Source organism: Rhinopithecus roxellana, chromosome 4 (assembly GCF_007565055.1).
Source record: "Rhinopithecus roxellana isolate Shanxi Qingling chromosome 4, ASM756505v1, whole genome shotgun sequence".
Classification (NCBI taxonomy): domain Eukaryota; kingdom Metazoa; phylum Chordata; class Mammalia; order Primates; family Cercopithecidae; genus Rhinopithecus; species Rhinopithecus roxellana.
In genome coordinates, this window is record NC_044552.1 from 64,059,042 (window position 1) to 64,078,571 (window position 19,530).

The window sequence follows — 19,530 nt, forward strand, 5'->3', positions numbered from 1 at the left end:
GATGGTCGTGGTAGCTCAGTGGAGTTTTAATTTGCCTTTCCCCAATGAGTAATTAATTTGAGCATCTTTTCAAAGCTTCTTTTGTGAGTAGTTCGAAATTTTCTATTACTCTATTATTGGTCTTTTAAATTTGTAAGAGCCACCCTGTGGCTTACCTTTTTATTCTCTTAATACCATTCTCAGTGAATAGGTTATTAATCGGTTAATAGTAGCTTATGAATAGGTTATCAATAGCTTAATAGGTTATTTTGAAATTTACATATACTAAAATTTACCCTTTTAGATGCACAGTGCTATGAGTTTTGTCAAATGCATAGAGTTGTGTAACCACCACCACCATCAAGATACAGAACGGTTCCATCCCCCCCAATATTTTACTCATGCTGCTCCTTCATAGTAACTGCCTCTTCTTCCCACTAAACTCTGGCAACCACTGATTTGTTCTCAAACTATATATTTGTATTTTGAGTCTGGCTTCTTTTGTGTGGTGTAACGCATTCAAGATGCATTCGCATTGCATGTGTCAACAGTTTATTCCTTTTAATTATGAACTAGTATGCCATTGTGCAGATGCACTAGCTTTTGTTTAGCCATGTGCCAGTTGAAAAGTATTTGAATTGTTTCAAGTTTAGGAGTAATTCTGAATAAAGCTGCTGCAAACATTACTAAGTTTTTTGTGAACATATTTCCATTTCTCTTGGGTAAACAGCTGAGAGTGAGATTGCTGGGCCATGAATAGAGTTTATATTTACTGTAGTCTAATTGTTCAATTTTTTTCTCTTGATGGTTAGTGCTGCTTTGTGTTCTGTTTAAGAAATTATTGTCAGCAAGGTCACAAAGATATTTCCATATATCATCATCTAGAAGTTTTATTGTTTTGCTTTTCACACTTAGATCTGTAAGTCACCTCACGTTGATTCCTTGTTTCTGTTATAACTTAGGGGTCAAGGCTCCCAGCATATGACATCCAATTCAACTAGCACATTTGTTTAAATCACCTTCTCCACTGATCTTCAGTACCATCTTTGTCTTAAAGGAAGTCTCCATGTTTGCCCGAGTTTTTGTGCTTTCCATTCTGTTATATTGATCTGTCTCCCTTGAGCCACTTACCGTACTGTCAACTATAAGTTTTGTTATCCAGTAGAACATATACTGTCTTCTTCTACTCCCTCTCCACCTCCTTCTCTCCTTCTTCCTATCTTCCTTATTCCTCATCTTCTTTAAAGAGTGCCTTGGTTACTCTTGAAATTTTCTCTTGCTATGTACATTTTAGAAACTGACTCTCAATTTCCATAAAATAAATACCTGTTCAAAGGCTTAAAACTTGTTGGGTAAATTTGACATTTAAAAAATATTGAGTCTTGGCAGGGCATGGTGGCTCACACCTGTAATCCCAGCATTTTGGGAGGCCAAGGCGGGCGGATCACCAGAGATCAGGAGTTCAAGACCTGCTTTGCCAACATGGTGAAACCCCGTCTCTATGAAATCTACAAAAATTAGCTGGGTGTGGTGGTGGGCACCTGTAATCCCAGCTCCTCAGGAAGCTGAGGCAGGAGGATTGCTTGAACGCTGGAAGTGGAGGTTGCAGAGAGCCAAGATCAGGCTATTGTACTCCAGCCTGGGCGTCAGAGCAAGACTGTCTCAAAAAAAAAAAAAAAAAAAAAAGATTTGAGTCTTCCAGTTCATTAGCATGACATGTCCCTCTATTACATCTTTGATATTTAGGTTTAGCTCAATATTGTTTTGTAGCTTTTGTTTAGAGATAGTGCACATATTTTATTAGATTTATTCCTAGGTATTTGATATTTTGATGTTGTTATAAAAGGTACCTTTTAAAATTTTTATTTTCTGTTGATCACTGATAAATATTAGTTTTTTTCTGTGTATTGACCTTATATCAGAAACCTTGCTAAACATTATTTCTACTTATCTGTAGAATGTTTGGAATTTTCTGTGTTCACAAGAATATTGTCTGCCACTAATCTATTTCTTCTAATAATTATACTTTGTATTTCTTGCCTTATTGCACTGACTAGAATTTTCATTATATTGCAATACTTCCAATCTGGGAAGGTTTAAACATCTCACTGTTAAAATATTTGCTGTAGTGTTTCTTTCAGAGAAAGATCTTTTCTATTCCCAGTTACTATGAGTTTCTTTATTCACTTAAGTTCACGAATGGCTATTAGAGCATTTATCAAATGTTTTTTGTACATATATTGACATAATCCTATACAATTTCTTCTATTTATAGTCAGGGTCTTACTCTGTTGCCCAGGTTGAGTGCAGTGGCATGACCCTGGCTCACTGAAGCCTCCACCTCCTGGGCTCAAGTGATCTTCCTGCCTCAGTCTTCTGAGTAGCTAGGATTACAGGTGCATGCCATGACGCACAGCTAATTAAAAATATTTTTTTTGTAGAATCTTACTATGTTGCCCAGGCTGGTCTGAAATTGCTGGTCTCAAACTCCTGCGCTTAAGTGATCCTCCCACCTTGTCCTCCCAAAGTGCTGGGATTACCGGCGTGAGCCACCTAGTCCAGACTAAAATTTCTCCTTTATTCAGTTAATGTGATTGATTTTCACATGTGAAACTAACTTTGCATTGAGACTAAAGCCAACTGAGTTGTAATAAATTATCCTTTTTATAAATTGCTAGGTTCGATTTGTTGATACTTTGGGATTTTGCATCTATGTTCATTTCTGAAATTGTCCTGAAATTTTTGTTTCCCTACATGTTCTTGTCACGTGTTGGTGTCAATATTTTTGCTTCAAAAAACAAGGGGGCCAGGTGTGGTGACAGCGCCCAAGAACTAGCAGCTTCCCTGGCACTCTTTAGGGTGACTTCACACTAGGAGCGTGTCAATCATGAGACATCTCCCAGTAAATGGCTTTGAGCAGATTTTGAGACATTCAGTTTCTTGACCTTTTCTGGAATTGGCAGATGTCTGTGGAGGAAAATCAGTCCCTGATGCCAAGATTATCATACTTTTATGAGTTTCCTTCCTCTTCTGATCTTGGTAGCAGTGGAAGTGGTAGAAATTGGTCAGACCCTGGATATATTCTGAAGGTGGAGGTGACAATTTGTTGACAGAGTGGATGTGAGAGCCAAATAGAAAGATGATTTCATGGTTTTTTATTTAAGTAATGGAAGTGAGACATGAGATACTAGAGATGGGGAGAGAGCAGGAGATGTGGGGTATATGCAAGAAGAGTGCAAAGGGAAGTGAGGACATAGCAGCTGATATCAGGTCAGTGAATTGGTGGTCTGGTTGTCAAGGAACTGGTGGTATTAGGATATCAGAAGGAGAGAACTGGAAAGATAGCTTGAGAATATAGACTTAGTATGAGAAAAATTCATATTTTAAAATAATCTTTTATTTGTTCACCATAGACACTCTGACCTACATTATATTGATATACAAAATTTTCAGTGAAAATTGAATAATTTATCACACAGTATAAATCACAAAATATAATTCCTGAATTTCTAGCATTATTGTTATGCATAATGTGTGTGGTTAACCAGAATAAGCAAACATCATTGATGTTAATCTAAATGAGAAGTTGGTAATAAACACTTCTATTACTAAGTATGAATCTAGAAATTTCAGGAAACAAATTCCACCATGGAATTCTTGTATCTTCAGAATCAGACGTAGCATATATAATCAGAAAATAAATTTTGAAATTCAAATCAGTGGTGTGTGTGTTGGAAATGTCAACATGTAAAACAGAATCCTAGTTAACAATCACATTTTCCTAGGAAAAAATTTGTGTCTTAATCATACGAATATCACAAAAACAGACCATTTCCTATTCTCATTGTAGTCTTGGACGTTTTCCTCTTCCTAGTTCCTTGGTGATTGGATTCGTATCTACTACAGTTATGCTTTGTTTTCCACAGAGAATTTGTTCTTATTGGGTTCATTGGTTCTTTTTGTAGAGAACTGTGGATGGAATAAGTAAAATATTTTTGAATCTGGCTATGTAGTGATCTATAAATGTAAGCTATATACACAAATCACAAAGGCAACATAGAATTATCCATTGCTGATGTCATAAAGCATAGTCTCTTTGCTGTAAGCTTCCTGTGTTCAAGACGTAATGATAAATTTTTATTTTGTTTTTCATTCATCAGTGAATTCTTGAAATTTTCATGTGGTTTTGCATTCCTGTGAAATGAAGATATTATTAATGAACAACAGTATGAGTCTCATTTCAATGCTTTTTCATTTTCTTACTGCATTGGGGCAAATTTTTATTCTTATTTAGTTCAAGGTCTATAATGCTTTAAGATAAGCGAGAATCTAAAACAGGAATGTGAACTGGAATATGACCTTCCTCCTAAGGTCTTAAGGATTTACCCACTGACTGTGGGCCATATGGTGCTCCTGTTTATTTCATGGGGCTGACATGGTCAACAGCTATTGTTCACTTTCCGTGGCATGTCACTTTTCTAGACATGCCTCATACTGTGACACAACCCTGTGAGGTAAATGCTATTATTACATTCATTTTACAGGTGGAAATTTGGAACACAAAGAGATCCAATAATTTCCCCAAGGTCATATGGTATGTGACATTGCTGGAATTTTAACTCAAGTCAGACTCCAAGTCTCCTTGATACAGCAATGTCCAAATGCACACAGTGACCTCTTGATTCCTATTGCCTTCATCTCTGCTCTGCTCTGCTTCATTCACCCACTTATACAGAAACACTTTTAACTTGTCTTCTTTCAAAACTGCTCCATCTCTAAGACCTTGGACTCGTTGCTCTATCTGCTGCCTCCTTATCTTTTATTCCTCTTGCTTTTTCACAACAGCTAAACCCTGCTCAGCGTCTGCATTGAGCCCTCTTAACTCTCCTTATTTCCCTAGTTTCCACTCATGCCCCTTTCCTGGTTCCCCTTACTTCAGTGCCATATAAGGAAGACTTGCCATTGCTTGAATTCACCTTGTATTTTTCCACCTTTTAACTTCACCCGCTCTTTCTGTCTGGAATATTCTTCCTACCATCTCTCTCCTCTATTTTAGCTTGTTTAAAACTTTTCCCAATCTTTAAGCCAATCCCCTACCCCTTACTCCCCAAACGCTATCTCTCTACAACATTCTTCCTGGTCATCTCAAAACCTCAGATGCAATCTCTCTTTCCTCAGTATTCCTGATACTCTGTTTGTACAACAAATACGGTGCTCATGAGAGTTGGCCTTGTAATAAAGTTGCATGTGAATTTCCTTAGCATCCCTTCTAGCTTATAATTATAACTTAGAAGTTCTAGCCCAGTGCCTTATGGTAGATTAGAGTATGGAACAAATAACTTTACAACTGGAAAGGATGTAAAAGATATTCTAATTCAAACCTCAATTTTACTGGCGAAGACATTGAAGCCTATTTTAAGAGGCAAGTCATGCTGACAATGGGAAAGAGAAATTCACTTGTACCTTCCTTCCTTGAATTCATATTAGAAATAAAACTGTATGTGTGCTCAGCACTGTGCTAGGTACTAGGGCTACCCAGGTGATAATTCCTACTTTTAAGAATCTCAGTATCTATTGGGAAAGACAATTAATAAATAGATTATAACACAATGGGATGGGATCGCTGTTTGTGGAACAAATAAATGCAGGAGTCAAAGAGTTTACTGTCTACTGTCTTTGCAGTCATATTATATGGTCCCTTCAATCAGAAGCATGAGGAGACAGGTTTTTGTTTGTTTGTTTGTTTGTTTTGAGACAAGTGTTTCCATCTGTGGCCCAGGCTGGAGTGCAGTGGTACAATCTTGGCTCACTGCAACCTCTGCCTTCCCAGCTCGAGTGATTCTCATGCCTCAGTCTCCCAAGTACCTTGGACTACAGGCACCCACCACCACACCTGGCTAATTTTTGTATTTTTAGTAGAGACGGGGTTTCACCATGTTGGCCAGGCTGGTCTCGAACTCCTGACCTCAAGTGATCTGCCCACCTCAGCCTCCTAAGTGCTGGGATTACAGGCATGAGTCACTGTGCCTGGCTGAGACAGGTTTTATAATTCACTTAATAAAATCATATCTCAGGCTGTAGGAAAGGAATGTCAAATCTGATTTGTGCCAGGCAAGTTCATCGTCATTAGTCCAAAAGAGGAGAGAGGTCTATTAGAAACGAGGAGGTGCTGCTCTCCATCTCACCCTCAGTTTTTAGTTTGTCTCTCCTCAGTTTTTGTTGCTGCTTTCCCTCGTGTGCTCAGGATTACATTTCAAATACTCAAAACCTGGACGAGTTTTGGTTTTGTTTACTTATTGGCTGTATGTTTACCTCAACCAGGCCAAAGGTTCTATGGACTCTGGACTGGATGCACTACTGATTTACTTTTTTTTTTTTTTTTTTTGGTGGTGGGGGTCGGGGGATGGACTTTTGCTTTTGTCTCCCAGGCTGGAGTGCAATGGCACGATCTCAGCTCACTGCAACCTCCGCCTCCCTTGTTCAAGCAGTCCTCCTGCCTCAGCCTCTTGAGTAGCTGTGATTATAGGCAAGTACCACCTCACCTAATTTTTGTATTTTTAGTAGAGACATGGTTTCACCATGTTGGCCAGGCAGGTTTCAAACTTCTGACCTCAGGTGATCCACCTGCCTCGGCCTCCCGAAGTGCTGGGATTACAGGCGTGAGCCACCAAGCCCAGCCTGTTAATTTACTTTTTAAAACACTTGAATGTTCTTGTAATGTTAGCTGTTCTCAGTCCCCCAAAAGTCGGGTTTCTGTCAGGCAGGGTGTCTGCTTAATTTAGGTGTCAAAGAGAGTGTCATGGGATGCATGGTAGGATGGCTCCCAAACCTACAGGATATTCCTTACTTGTGAAATCCCAGGCCCATTCTGCTCACAGCACATCAGGAATGACCTCCAGTTGGGTGGCGTGAGGGGAAGTTTTATTTGAAAATGATTCCAAAACCTGTAAGAGAGATAAAGCATGGGAATATGCTCTGGAAACTTCCATGCCTGTTCATTTGCCAGGATCTATTTGGTACCTGGTACTCTGTCCTCCCTAAGAGATAGTGTTTCTGTACGGTTCCAGCTGTTGATGTAGCTCAGAACTTTCGGGGTGTTGAACACAGATAGTCCCTTAGAACATGATGATTTTGTCTTATTTTGATTGTACTATGATGTTCCTTGCTTTAAGGAATCCTCATATGTGAAAATCTAGATCTACATCCTGTACACAAAAGCAATAGAATCTAGTTTTAGTGAAGGTACAGGTAAATGTATTCTCTCATACATTATTTTTGGAAAGGTGAACTGGCTTCCCAAAGAACAATTTGGTAGAGGGCACTAAAAGCCTAGACACTGTATTCATAGAATGCAGCAGCCCCGCTCCAAGGAATTTAACTTACAGAAGTCACTATGAATGTGTGCGAGACACATCCACATGATTATCTGCCATTGTTTCAAATAGTGAAAAGTTAGAAACGACTTCAAGGTCACAGAGGTTAAATAAAGTACTAATACAGGTATGTGGTATCAGGTAAGCAGGCATTAAAAATGATGTAGGAAAATACAATACTGTGGAAAATCACTTTGATAAACACACAGGTAAAAAAGTATGTACGGTATATGTGCTTTTAAGGAAAAAAAGAAAGATTAGCTAGACACCAAAATATAAATTATTCGTTTTGGGTAGTGGGATTATTTGTAGTTTTAATTTTTCGTTTTAAAATATTTTTTTCAGACCGGGAGCAGTGGCTCACGGCTGTAATCCCAGCACTTTGGGAGGCCGAGGCGGGTGGATCACGAGGTCAGGAGATCGAGACCATCCTGGCTAACACAGTGAAACCCCGTCTCTACTAAAAAAAAAAAAAAAATACAAAAAAAATTAGCCGGGCGAGGTGGCGGGCGCCTGTAGTCCCAGCTACTCGGGAGGCTGAGGCAGGAGAATGGCGTGAACCCGGGAGGCGGAGCTTGCAGTGAGCCGAGATCGCACCACTGCACCTCCAGCCTGGATGGCAGAGCAAGACTCCGTCTCAAAAAAAAAAAAATATATATATATATATATATACACACACACACACACACACATTTACATATTAAATGTATATATATTGCAGATTTTCGACAGTGGATTTTTTTTTTATAACTAGAAGAATGTTTAGTAAATTCACAAATCCCATTTTCAGAGCAACAAGATAAAGTGGGCTGTGACTGCTTCCCAATATTCACGATGACATCTTCTTACATTTGTGACCCTTGTTACCAAAACACAATAGAACAAGATAGAGTTTAGTGGTTTCCAAGACGGAATTATTTTCTCAAGAAAAAAAAATCCCCAAGATCCCCTCAAAAGTTGGCAGATTCCTTTCTTTCTAGAACAAGAGTTAGGTTTATGATCTGTTGAAAATGATAAAAAAAAAAAAAAAAAAAAAAAACTTGAAATGTTTTACAGCTATTAAAAGATTTGAGGTTGACTTGGATGTCCCGATGTGGAAGGCTCTCTAAGATATATTGATGAGTAAAAAATGCAAGTTGCAGAACATATGTACTAGGGTTTCATTTAAAAACAACAGCAACATCCCAAAGGTGGCGCATGCTTTGCCAAAATTAAAAAAAAATAATAAAATAAAAACAGCAACAATAACACTCCCTCACCACCAACTATGTGGAACATTTTATTGAAAACAAATATATTTAGAGAAACGTTGCTTGGCCTGTGAGGATGCACACTGAGCTATTATCAAAGGTTACCATGGTGGAAGGAAGGGCAGGAAACAGGGTTTCCTGGGAGGGACTTGGTGGGGTTACTTCCTTTTTATTTTATATAGCTTCACATTCTTAAACTTTTCCATATCATTTAAAAACATTCAAAAGGAAATAAGTAAAAAAGAAATTTTAATAAATGCCTCTGCTTGCAAGCTCAGAGTACAAACTGTTGCTTATACATTTTAAATAATTAGAATTTTAAAATTAAATTTCTGCATTTTTTCAGAGGATCTGTGGTAATGAGAAAAAGTACTCTTTCCTTTGATTATTTTGCAAATATAAAAATGGCAAATTGCCCTTTCTGAGATTTCAGTGCAAATATTCTAAATATGATCCTAATGACTTAAACAGTTTTGAAGTGCAGGCAGACAGAAATTCATGGGCCATTCCCTTAAACCAACTAGCCCACCAAATTCATGCTCAGAGTTGAGCACAGACAAAAACGTGATGCAGGAATTCACTAATTCAATGACCATGTCTTTGCCACACAAATACTCATTCTTGTCTTGGCAAACATACCCTTTCCCTCTTATAATGTATTTCTCTTTCTTACACCAAAACCCACTTCCAGAAGGGTGCAGGAACACATTCATATGAATGTATAAATGACTAATGTTATACCTTCCTAACCAGATTTGCTTTTTAACAAACTAACAAATGAATGAAGCTCTAATGGTGGAATCTCACATATTAGTCAGAATCTGGGGGCTTAGGCAGTCACTGACTGCTTATGCATATCCACAGCATCCTCAGCAATGGCCTGGGGGCGCCAGGTGCTTCCAGACTTACAGGTGATGGTATATGTCAGGATCCCGCTGGAGCCGTGTTTGGAATCCTATATACAACTCGTCCCAGAGTAGACCATTCTTCACCACGTGTCTGATGACATCCACCCGGCTACGGATCTGAAATAGACATGGAACCACTCGCAGGGGCAACCCAGGCAGCAGAGTATGGATCCCTCCTGTCCCTGGGAGAAGCAGCTGCCCATGATGGCAGAGGCACGGGGAGCCAAGGAGAAAAGTCTCTGGGAGCAGATATCACAGGCTGAGGAGAAAAGGAAAGAAGCTAAGTGCAGCAGGACTTGAAAGAAGGAAAACAGGAAATGGATTAAGAGCAGCGGGAATGTCTGGCTGAGAGCACAGACTGCAGATTGCTGGATTCAAATCCAGGTTCTAGCTGTGTGATCTTGGTCACCATTCTGTGCCTTGGCTTTCTTTTTTTTTTTTGGAAATGAAGAGAATAATAGAACATGCCTTATAGGACTGTTGTGAGGATGTATATAAAACACTTAAAACCTGGCACATAGTAAGCACTCAAGAAATCTTTGCTATCATCGTCATTCTAAAAACCGAGTGTTCAAGTCTCCACCTGAACATTTAGAGGCAAAGCAGAGCCTGCAAGCTCACAACAGTCTGTAGTTTCTGGCCTGTCACAGAACAGGATTACTTTAAATCAAGTGGTCAAGATCCTTGTCCTTAAAGAATCCCAACTTTTAAGCTGTTGAAGAGACAAAGCAGCACAGGATTAAGAGACAAGCAGAGATGGTCTTGAGTCTCAGCCCTGCACTTACTAATTATGTGACCTTAAGCTTGCTAAGCCTCCATTTCTCTATTATGAGATGGTTGTGAGAAAAAAATGAGATAATTTATATAAAGAAAATAAAGATAAGTTATCCTTGGTTGGACATAGTTTTAACAATCCATCAGCACCAGTGTTAGGAGCCCTTTCAGTGTCTGCATCACATTTTCCCCTGGTAAATATCATGCCAATACCAGTAGAGGCAAACTTTTCATAAGTGAGAGGCTATTAAATGACACAGAATGATTGGAAGTTTGGCATTTTTAGATCTATTTCTCTTTTTTGCACCATTTGTATAAAACAATTATATCTATTATGAACTGAGGTTACAAACATAGGTCACAGTTTTGCTAACAGAGGTTTAGAAACATGATTCCACAGTTTGGTCAGGTTAAGGTCGGCCTGGCTAAGATGCATTACCAGGGCCTGGTTCCTCCCAGTGCAGGGTAAATGGCCTTTCTTGGCCTTTTAGCTGGGAGAGGAGCACACAGGAGAATTGGAAGTAGATTTAAGACATATTTGGGGTGTAAAATGGAAAAGTCTAGATTATTGATTAGATTTGGGGATGTAGGAAAAGGGAAGAACCAAAGATTACTCCTTTGTTTCTAGCTTGACTGACTTGGGGAATGATATTACCCACGATAAGATAGAAAAAGGAAAAAGAACATTTTAAAGAAGGAGGATGAGGAGTTGAACTTTGAACAAGTTGAAAATTAGGTGCTAAGGATTCAGAAATCCAATTATATCTAGCAGACAGTTGACTATTGAAGAACCCAAAGCTTGACAGCACTGGAGGCAGCCAGAGAGAGCTCTGGGCTGGACATACGGATTATTTTTGGAGTCATTAGCAGAGAAGTGATGTTAGCAGGTGAGTTTACCCAGGAAGAGACTTGGGAAGAACAGTGGAATGAACACAGAGTCCTGGAAGGAAACAAGAGACTTAAGCAGTGGCTGGGGAAAGAGGAACTCCAAAAGAATGCAAAAGAATATTCAGGAAAACAAGGAGGTACTGTCACTGGGCTAAGAAGAAGACTATTGCTTCACAATGATGGACAAATTGCGTGCATAACCTATCCCCTCTGCATTTCCAGATCCAACTAAAATTTTGCAAAGCAATTAGGCAGGAATAAACTGCCACAGTGAAAAGAAATGGAAGTGATTCATTGACAGGAGAATTCAACTAATTACATGAATCTACAAAGCATGCAGACAAATGGAAACCAAAGATGAAGGACAGAGACTGTAGAATCCCAGACAGTACATGGAGGGGCGTTCAGATGTGGAGGGAAGAGAAGTAGGTACTGTGGATGACAGCAGGGCGAGCACAAAAGTATGTCCATGAGATAGCTGGCCCCTTCCCTACACTACATATGGCTCCCAGGTCAAGTATATTTAGACAGTTATCTCAATACATAGAATCAATTTTGGAGTAAGAGGAGAACAAGGTAGTGTATTTGTGATGCTGAAAGCAAGAGCCTCCACATTTTGGCACTCAGGGGTCCCCTAGCCTACTAGCTGGCCCCTCTCCTCACCTTCACAGCTTAAAGCATACTGATGATCCTTTGGCCAAATACAGCCTAGCTCTCATTTCATGTAGTCTATAGCTCTTTAAGAACATTGACTCTGCTTTCTACATTTATAAATTTGGGTATTTCACATGAAAATCCAGATTTTCAAGTTCTCTGGAAATTTCAGATCAGCTGGCGCTTAGCAGGCCTGCCCCTTTCTCCTGCACTCTACTTGATGCAATCTGCACCCAGCTTCACCAGTTTATGAGATGTGCCTTGCACCAGTGTGCAAGCCCTCTGTAAGTAGAGCCTATGGAATGACAGATCCTACACCTGTACATAAGAGCCCCAAATCAGCTGAAAAAAGTCTTTTTATCAGTGAATATGGACTAATCCTGTAATTCTTAAAAGTCACCCACAAAGAAAGGAGGATCAACCTAGTATAAGTTTTCTTTAGAGCAACCTTGTCTGTAACTGGAAGCCAAAGGAGCAATACCTTTGGGTGTCTATGGAAAATGATTAGTCACCTAGAATTACATGCTGAAACTTACACACCATGAGGCAGGAGACAGTTAAGCAGAAAGTCCCACATAGAAGTGAAGCAAGGAAGGGAAAGGCATGGGTGGGGTCTGGAGGCAGTGAAAGGTGGATTTGCAGCAGAGTGAGAGAGGAGCCCTTCCAGGTTGGTGCAGGAGGATGGTGAGCTATAGGAGCTATGCATTTAAGAATGGAGAGTCTGTGATAGAAATGGTGAGTTTGAAAAGCAATTAATACCTCCAAAAAGGTGGCAGGAGGGAGGTAATATAAGAAGGCTCCAGGTAGCAAGAAAAGGAGCTCTTCCATATATAGGCATAACCCCTTTAACCAAACCTCAGCATATAGAACTCTCCCTAAAATTCTGGGAGATAAAAGTCCTCAAGCGACATTATAACAGCACCATGTGCAGAGATGGCATCGTGATTTGCCCCATGGTGTATTTAAATCTGCAACAGAGCTGCTACTTGCTCTCTCCAGCAGATGCATTATGGAAAGCTGTGAACAAGTGATATTTTTTCCAAATTAAATATTTTAAATGAAGTTATTTAAACATTTTCAAAGGTGAATCTCTTGAGGCTAACAGACATCTCAATTTATAGGTTTTGTAAATTCAGATTTGAAAGGCTACACAGTGGCTAAGAGGATAGACTTTGAGCTAGACTGCTTGAGTTAAAGCCCCACACCACCATTCATTAGCTGTACAACCATGGGCAAGTTATTTTAACTCTTACAACTGTAGTTTCTTCATCTATGAAATGGGGGCAGATAGTAATATCTGTTCATAGGGTTGTTGTTGGATTAAATGTCTTAATATTTGCAAAGTGTTTAACACTGTGCTTGGCATAAAGCAAGCTAGGTAAGTGTTTTGATATATAAAGCAATAAATGCAAAGAGTCATTTTGTCTAAAAAGGTGTAAGCCTATTTATCATCTACATGGTATCTCACACAGGATTTTCTTACATGTAAAAATTCAGTTTTGTTTTATTTTGTTTGTTTGTTTGTTTTTTGAGACTGAGTTTTGCTCTGTCACCCAGGTTGGAGTATAGTGGCATGATCTTGGCTCACTGAAACTGCCGTCTCCTGGGTTCAAGCGATTCTCCTGCCTCAGCCTCCCAAGTAGCTGGGACTACAGGTGCCCACAACCACGCCCAGCTAATTTTTGTATTTCTAGTAGAGATGGGGTTTCACCATATTGGCCAGGCTGGTCTCAAACTCCTGACCTCAGGCAATCCACCTGCCTTGCCTCCCAAAGTGCTGGGATTACAGGTGTGAGCCATTGTGCCCGGTGCCAGTTTGTTTTTTTTTAATACCTATAAATCAGGTAGTAGATTATTAGTTTTACTGAAGTTTCAATAGAGGATTTCTTCAATAGCAAGTATTTTAGTAAACACAAAAATACTAGTCAATTTATTAAAATGTAGTTTAAGAACACATTTATTACATCTATTAGGTGAAGGTATATTTAAACCTCTACATTTAGGGCATCACACGTTTAAATGGCACTTACAATAAGTTTAAGGGCAGACTGTATATCCTTGTAACTAATGATTCTGACATTCACAGACAATTTTAAATTACAATGCATGCTCACATATATTATGTCATTTGACTATCACGACACACTGGTAAGGTGGGAGCAAGCCCTGTGGAAGCAAACAAAAACAAAAACCCCTAAAGCTCAGACAGCTTAAATAACGGCTCAAAGCCTCCTAATCACGAATCATGATCTGCAGAAAGGGGCATCAATCCCCATCTTGACACTGTCTCCACTGCCACGGCTTTTTACATAATGCTGCCACTGGTGAGAGATTTGTTCAGAATTTGAATGGAATCAATACGTGATGCTTCATGTTGATCTAACTCCCTTTCCAGAGACACCCATTGGGAGGGGCAGAGGAAAAGGAAGGCAGAGATCAATGCTCACAGGTCTAATAACAGCTTAAGTTGAGCAGGTGTCTGGAAGTAAGCAGATGGAGAAGCCAATCTTTGGGAATGGCTCATAAAGAAATAAGTGTGAACTTTGATCAATAACAATATTTTTAATATTGGTTTGTTAGTTGTGACAAATGTACCATAGTAAAGTAAGTTGTTAATAATACTTTGTACTATCCTTGTAACTTTTCTGTAAATCTAAAGTTATTCTAAAATTAAAAGTTTATTTAGGAGGAAAGGAACGAAGAGAGGAAGGAAGAAAGGAAGGAAGGATGGAAAGAAGGAAGAAAAGCAGACTTCCACCAGTGTTGCTGCTTACTTCCTCATAGGGATGTTCTCGTTGTGGTCTTTCTTTTGGGAAGGATAAATCTAGAAAGTCAACCAAATAGTCATATCCTCCAGGAAAAGGATTGAAGTCCTCATCTGTCTCAATCATCTGTGCAAATGACAACATGGTAAAGAGAAGAATATCAATCAAGTGGTCACGGTCTTTAAAAAATTATAAGAATGTGTAAGGCTCAAACGCTCTCAAATGATAGATGATAGCAATGAACTGGAAATTAATATTAAGAGTCTCTTCTCTCACCTGAACTGTAACATTCAAATCCTAGTCTGTATAAGCAAAACAGCTTCATGTCACTAACACCAAATGTACAGAGCTGGTTATTGCTATCTGAAGTACTATTACTAATGAGATATCAAATCCCACCATTAATTTGCAGGTGAGGAAATAAATGTGGAATGTTTCTCACTGTCATATAGCAGCTATATAGAAATGGTTTCACTGAAAATGTTTTAAAAAAAACTGTCAAAAGGTTTTCTCTTTTTCATACTAATTGTCCTAATGAAAATATCATTTACCAATGCTTCCTAGGTCATTAGATTTCAAAGACAATTTTCTAAAAATTATCTGGGAACTAATATAGATATTAACCATTTGTTTGGCTAAGTGAGGACTGAAACAAATCTTGCCTCTGCTACCCTTTTATTTCATTGAAGAAAGAATGTTTTAATACCCCCAAATAGAAAGGACTTAGTCATGGAATAATAGCAATTCATCCCAAGAAAACAGAGTTGACATACATACCTGCTCTCTTATTTATTTCACTATGTGCCAGCAAAAACTTTGCCACAGACTGGCCATGGGTCCCAGCTAGGGTTTTGGGGATCATTGCTTTTGAGAATAGTAAGTATTATCTGGCATTAGTATTCAGAAATTGAAAGATAAACTTGGGAGTAGTTCTTACCCTGAGGGTAACAAATACTCATGTCTTAAGAGTGTGAGTGTGAGTGTGACTGATGACATCTCTAAATTTTGCTCCCCTGCGCAACCTCAGGCATCTCATATAAGCCACAGGTGGCTGGTTACTCACTGACTTTGCAGTTACTCCTGTCCTGTTTCAGACCTCCTCTTTGTCTTGTACCCTCCGTCTGCTAGTATTTAGTTTGCTTCTAGAGATATGTCCAGTTTTGGTGACTAGGTTATAACACGAACTGTTTCTTAGCTTGTGGCTCTGTATGAATGTGTTAGGGCTAGTTTAAGCTGTAGACCTAGGCCTAGTTCTTAATTTGTGCAATTCAGCCTCAGCATAGCTGCAGATATGGGTTACCTGCTTCTACCTCACCTTGCTCCAGGCCATCACCTCTTTGGGTGGATCCTACCTTCTAGCCCCACAGTTTAAATAGCTGTTCCTGCCATGCCAAAACAAAGCCTAAACACTCACAAACACAAACAACAACAAAAAAACACATGGTGATAGGAGATAAAAGATGTTCCAAAAGAAAAACTTAGGGACTTCAGAACATTCTCTAAATATTCAACAAGAGATTGCTGATCACACTGTCAAATCTGTTCTCTGTTAGGCAGTTGATAGGACTTAATAAATGCTTACTGGAAAACAAAGGGGTGTTCATGTATTTCCATTATGCAAGAAAGCAAAGACAAACAATAGCATACCCTGACCACAAGGTTGTAATCTTTAAATCCAGCCCAAGTGAAGTATTCTTTTATCCAGGATGAGTGAAGAAATATTTCATCTCCTACAGCAGCATTCAAGATTTCCAAATAAGGTTCAAAATCCCAGGAATCCTTGTAAATTTTGGTCCCTTCTGGAGGCTCTATGATGCCCTTGCTTAAAGACACAAAGGTGTGAGAACAGTGAAAGAAAGCAACAAGTAATGAAGGCAAAAGTTAGTACTTAAATAGTAAAAGTCAACTAGACTAGCAGCTTTGAGACTGCTCAGATAATTCACAAAGAGTTCCACAAAAGTGCCTCAGTGATCCCACCATTGCCTAAATCAGAGCAGCTCCTATTGTCTAGTGTGATAGGTTTTTAAGTCAGATTTCATTTGAAGAAAGAAGTCTAGAAAAAAACGTGTGAAAACCACTAATTTGGGCCTCTTTGTTCCAAACAAGTAAATTATGGAAATGTTGCTTATAATCTGGCCATATGATTTTGTGGATGCCTGCACACTTGTGCCTCCCCACCCCAATTAGAATATAAGTTTGGTGAAAGTAGCAACCATGACTGAACCCATAGCAGGTGTTCAATAAATATTTGTTGAATATATGGATGACTTTAGCGTATCTTTAAGAAATTCCCAGAACTTTGTGTCTCTAATATATGGTGCTCTTGCTGTCCTAATCAAAGCACAGCCAATAGACAGATGCAAGTTTTTATCCTTAAACCCAGCCAGTAATGTGGATAATGGAGTTCTCTGACAATCCTAGAGTTCTGTCCATCACATATGAAGATGTATCCTTGCATAAAATATGGAATTTTAAATCCCGAGAATGGAATAGGATGTGATCAGGATAAAGAAAATGTAAGGAGGGAAATAGGTGCCCATCTCATAAAGACGTGGCAGGTGGCGGTAGCTGACCCTCTTCTCAAAACTATACTTTTATATGCCCTAAGCTACAGATGTACTGGTTTCTGTAAAAAAAAAAAAAAAAAAAAAAAAAAAAATTATTTAACAAATCCTAAAGCTTCTTACTTCTAAATATATCTCAAATCTTCTTCTGCAACTCCTTGCCTTGCCTCAGTCTAGAGCTTCACTAATCTCTTTCTATAGAAAGCCACACCCTCCCAACCACCCTCCCTTACTCCAGTGGTTCTACCTGTTCCCCAATCCATTCTCTGCAAAGCTGAAATGGTTTTTCTAAAACACAACTCAGCAACGTCCCTTCTTTGCTTTATAACATTCTGCAGCTCCTCTCACTCACAGCACAAATTCCCTACACTGGCTTCTGGGGCCTTTCTCCAAGCCTGGCTGCCTATCCATCTCACCCTTTTCCTCTGCTTTCACTCACCAGCCCTCTACTCAGGAAGACAGATGGCTTTATGAGGACAAAAGCCTCTTCACATCTGTATCCCCTATACCTGGGATGATGACTTGTATACAGAAGGAGTTCAATAAATCATTTCTCAATGAATGACATATATTTATGCCCTCATTCGAAGTATCCGCATTCACCAAACCCATTGTACACTTGCCGTCTCCAGCACATCCCATTGCTTCTGATTAGAATCTCTTTCTTCTCTCTACTTGTGACATCCTCCTCATCTCTAAATGCCAAAGATCCAGATTAAGCTTTCCTTGGTCACATTTTTTTCTTCCTCCCCTTGCAAGGCAGTTAAAGTACTTGGTCTCTGTGTGTCCCCTATACTTTGTCTTAGCTCTGAGACCCAACAGTGTTGACTTTCTAGCCACCCAGAATGCTTTGGTGAGGCACAAGGATACACACGCAGATTCCTGGGCTCTGCCTCAGATCTACTGAATCCGGATCTGGGGGGGAAGGGAGTCCAGGGATCTGGATTTACGTGAGTCTCTTCAGTTATTCTGATGTTCATTAAAGCTTGAAAATTACTGCTGGGGCAATAGAAAGAGATGATTTTTGCAGTTAGGCAAATGTAAAATGACAAAGGCTCTTGAATACTTTGCTAAGAACTGGAATAATTAAAAACCTTTAGACCTGGAAAATAAAATTAGAAACACTTTTATCCTGGAGGCACTAAGGATATCCTACAGAATTTTAAGCAGGAATGTTTGCACTTTAGAAAGGTTACTTTGTCAGCAATGAAGAGCAGGGGCTTTCAAACATTTTGCCTATCATCCCAGTAAAGACTACATTTTACATTAGGACCCTGGAGTCCACCTACCAAGGGTACCTATGAAACAAAAGTTTCATGAAATAATACCCTTGTTACATGCAATGTACTCAGGTATTTTCTATTCTATTCTATTCCATTTTATTCTATTCTATTTCATTTTTAAAACATTGACTACGAGCAATGGCATTAATTTTATGAGTCGCCAGTGGATTGTGACCAGCAGATTGAAGACACTGACATGGAAGATGAGTCAAGGGAAGTTGTGTGGGAATCGGGGGACACTGCAGGAGTCTAGGTGATAAATTTTGAGAGGCAGAATTAAGGCCAGGGCAGAAGAGGCTGGAGATAAGTGATGGATTTGTGAGTGCTTTATTAAGGAGAATTGACCATATTTGATAACTTGTTTGATATGGGAAGTTAGCAAAAGACAGAATCAGCTGATTTACCATTCATACTGACTTTGCAGAGGCAAGGCTGGGAGAGTGTGAGCTTTTGGTAATTGCATGTACCACTCTCCAAAATGTTACTCCATTTCCAGATAGCCCATGATGGTTTCATTTGGCTTCAGAGGTAGTATTCAAAAAAATATAGCTTTGTGACATCATGTTAATTTTCTCGGATTGCATTTCCAGTGTGTTATTGTTACTTGTTCAAATGTATTATCTGTGGAATGGGAAATTGGGTAATATTTGCACTGACATGAAAACTAATTTTCTTACTGCTTTTCACTTTCATAAAATAATTTATTTTTGAGCTGCATCAATGGCCCTTAATAGAAGAAAAGATTCTTCACTGTTTACCCTCTAGAAAGGTTCTGAGATGATGAAAACATTTGAGTCATTGTTATATAGGATGAAAAGATTAGGAAAAAATTCAGTCTTCCCCGAGATTTGTGAGATACTTATTGGATAGTTCATTTTACTTAAGTGGTAAGACTTCCATTTTTAAAAAGTGACCTAGGCCGGGCGCGGTGGCTCATGCCTGTAATCCCAGCAATTTGGGAGGTGGAGGCGAGCAGATCATGAGGTCAGGAGTTCAAGACCAGCCTGACCAACATGGTGAAACCTTGTCTCTACTAAAAATACAAAAATTAGCTGGGCACGGTGGCATGTGCCTGTGATCCCAATTATTCAG

The 19,530-nt window shown here is 39.2% G+C and overlaps 1 protein-coding gene across 9 annotated transcripts in view; it reads right to left on the reverse strand.

The window, feature by feature from the left end:
- Positions 1–3,354: 3,354 nt before the first annotated feature.
- LOC104663792 (cytidine monophosphate-N-acetylneuraminic acid hydroxylase) overlaps positions 3,355–19,530 on the reverse strand; it is a 366,736-nt gene continuing 350,560 nt past the window's right edge. For 7 of the 9 annotated variants that reach the window (XM_030929498.1, XM_030929496.1, XM_030929497.1 and 4 more), the window contains 5 exons: positions 16,239–16,413; positions 14,601–14,717; positions 9,512–9,627; positions 6,827–6,923; positions 3,355–3,948 (listed from right to left, as the gene is read on the reverse strand). In XM_030929498.1, coding sequence (XP_030785358.1) covers positions 3,886–3,948; positions 6,827–6,923; positions 9,512–9,627; positions 14,601–14,717; positions 16,239–16,413 — 568 coding nt within the window. In that variant the 3' untranslated portion in view covers positions 3,355–3,885. Of the gene's footprint in view, positions 4,174–6,826; positions 6,924–9,511; positions 9,628–14,600; positions 14,718–16,238; positions 16,414–19,530 lie in introns of all 9 variants that reach the window. The other 2 variants (XM_030929494.1, XM_010365152.2) reach the window with 1 other exon arrangement.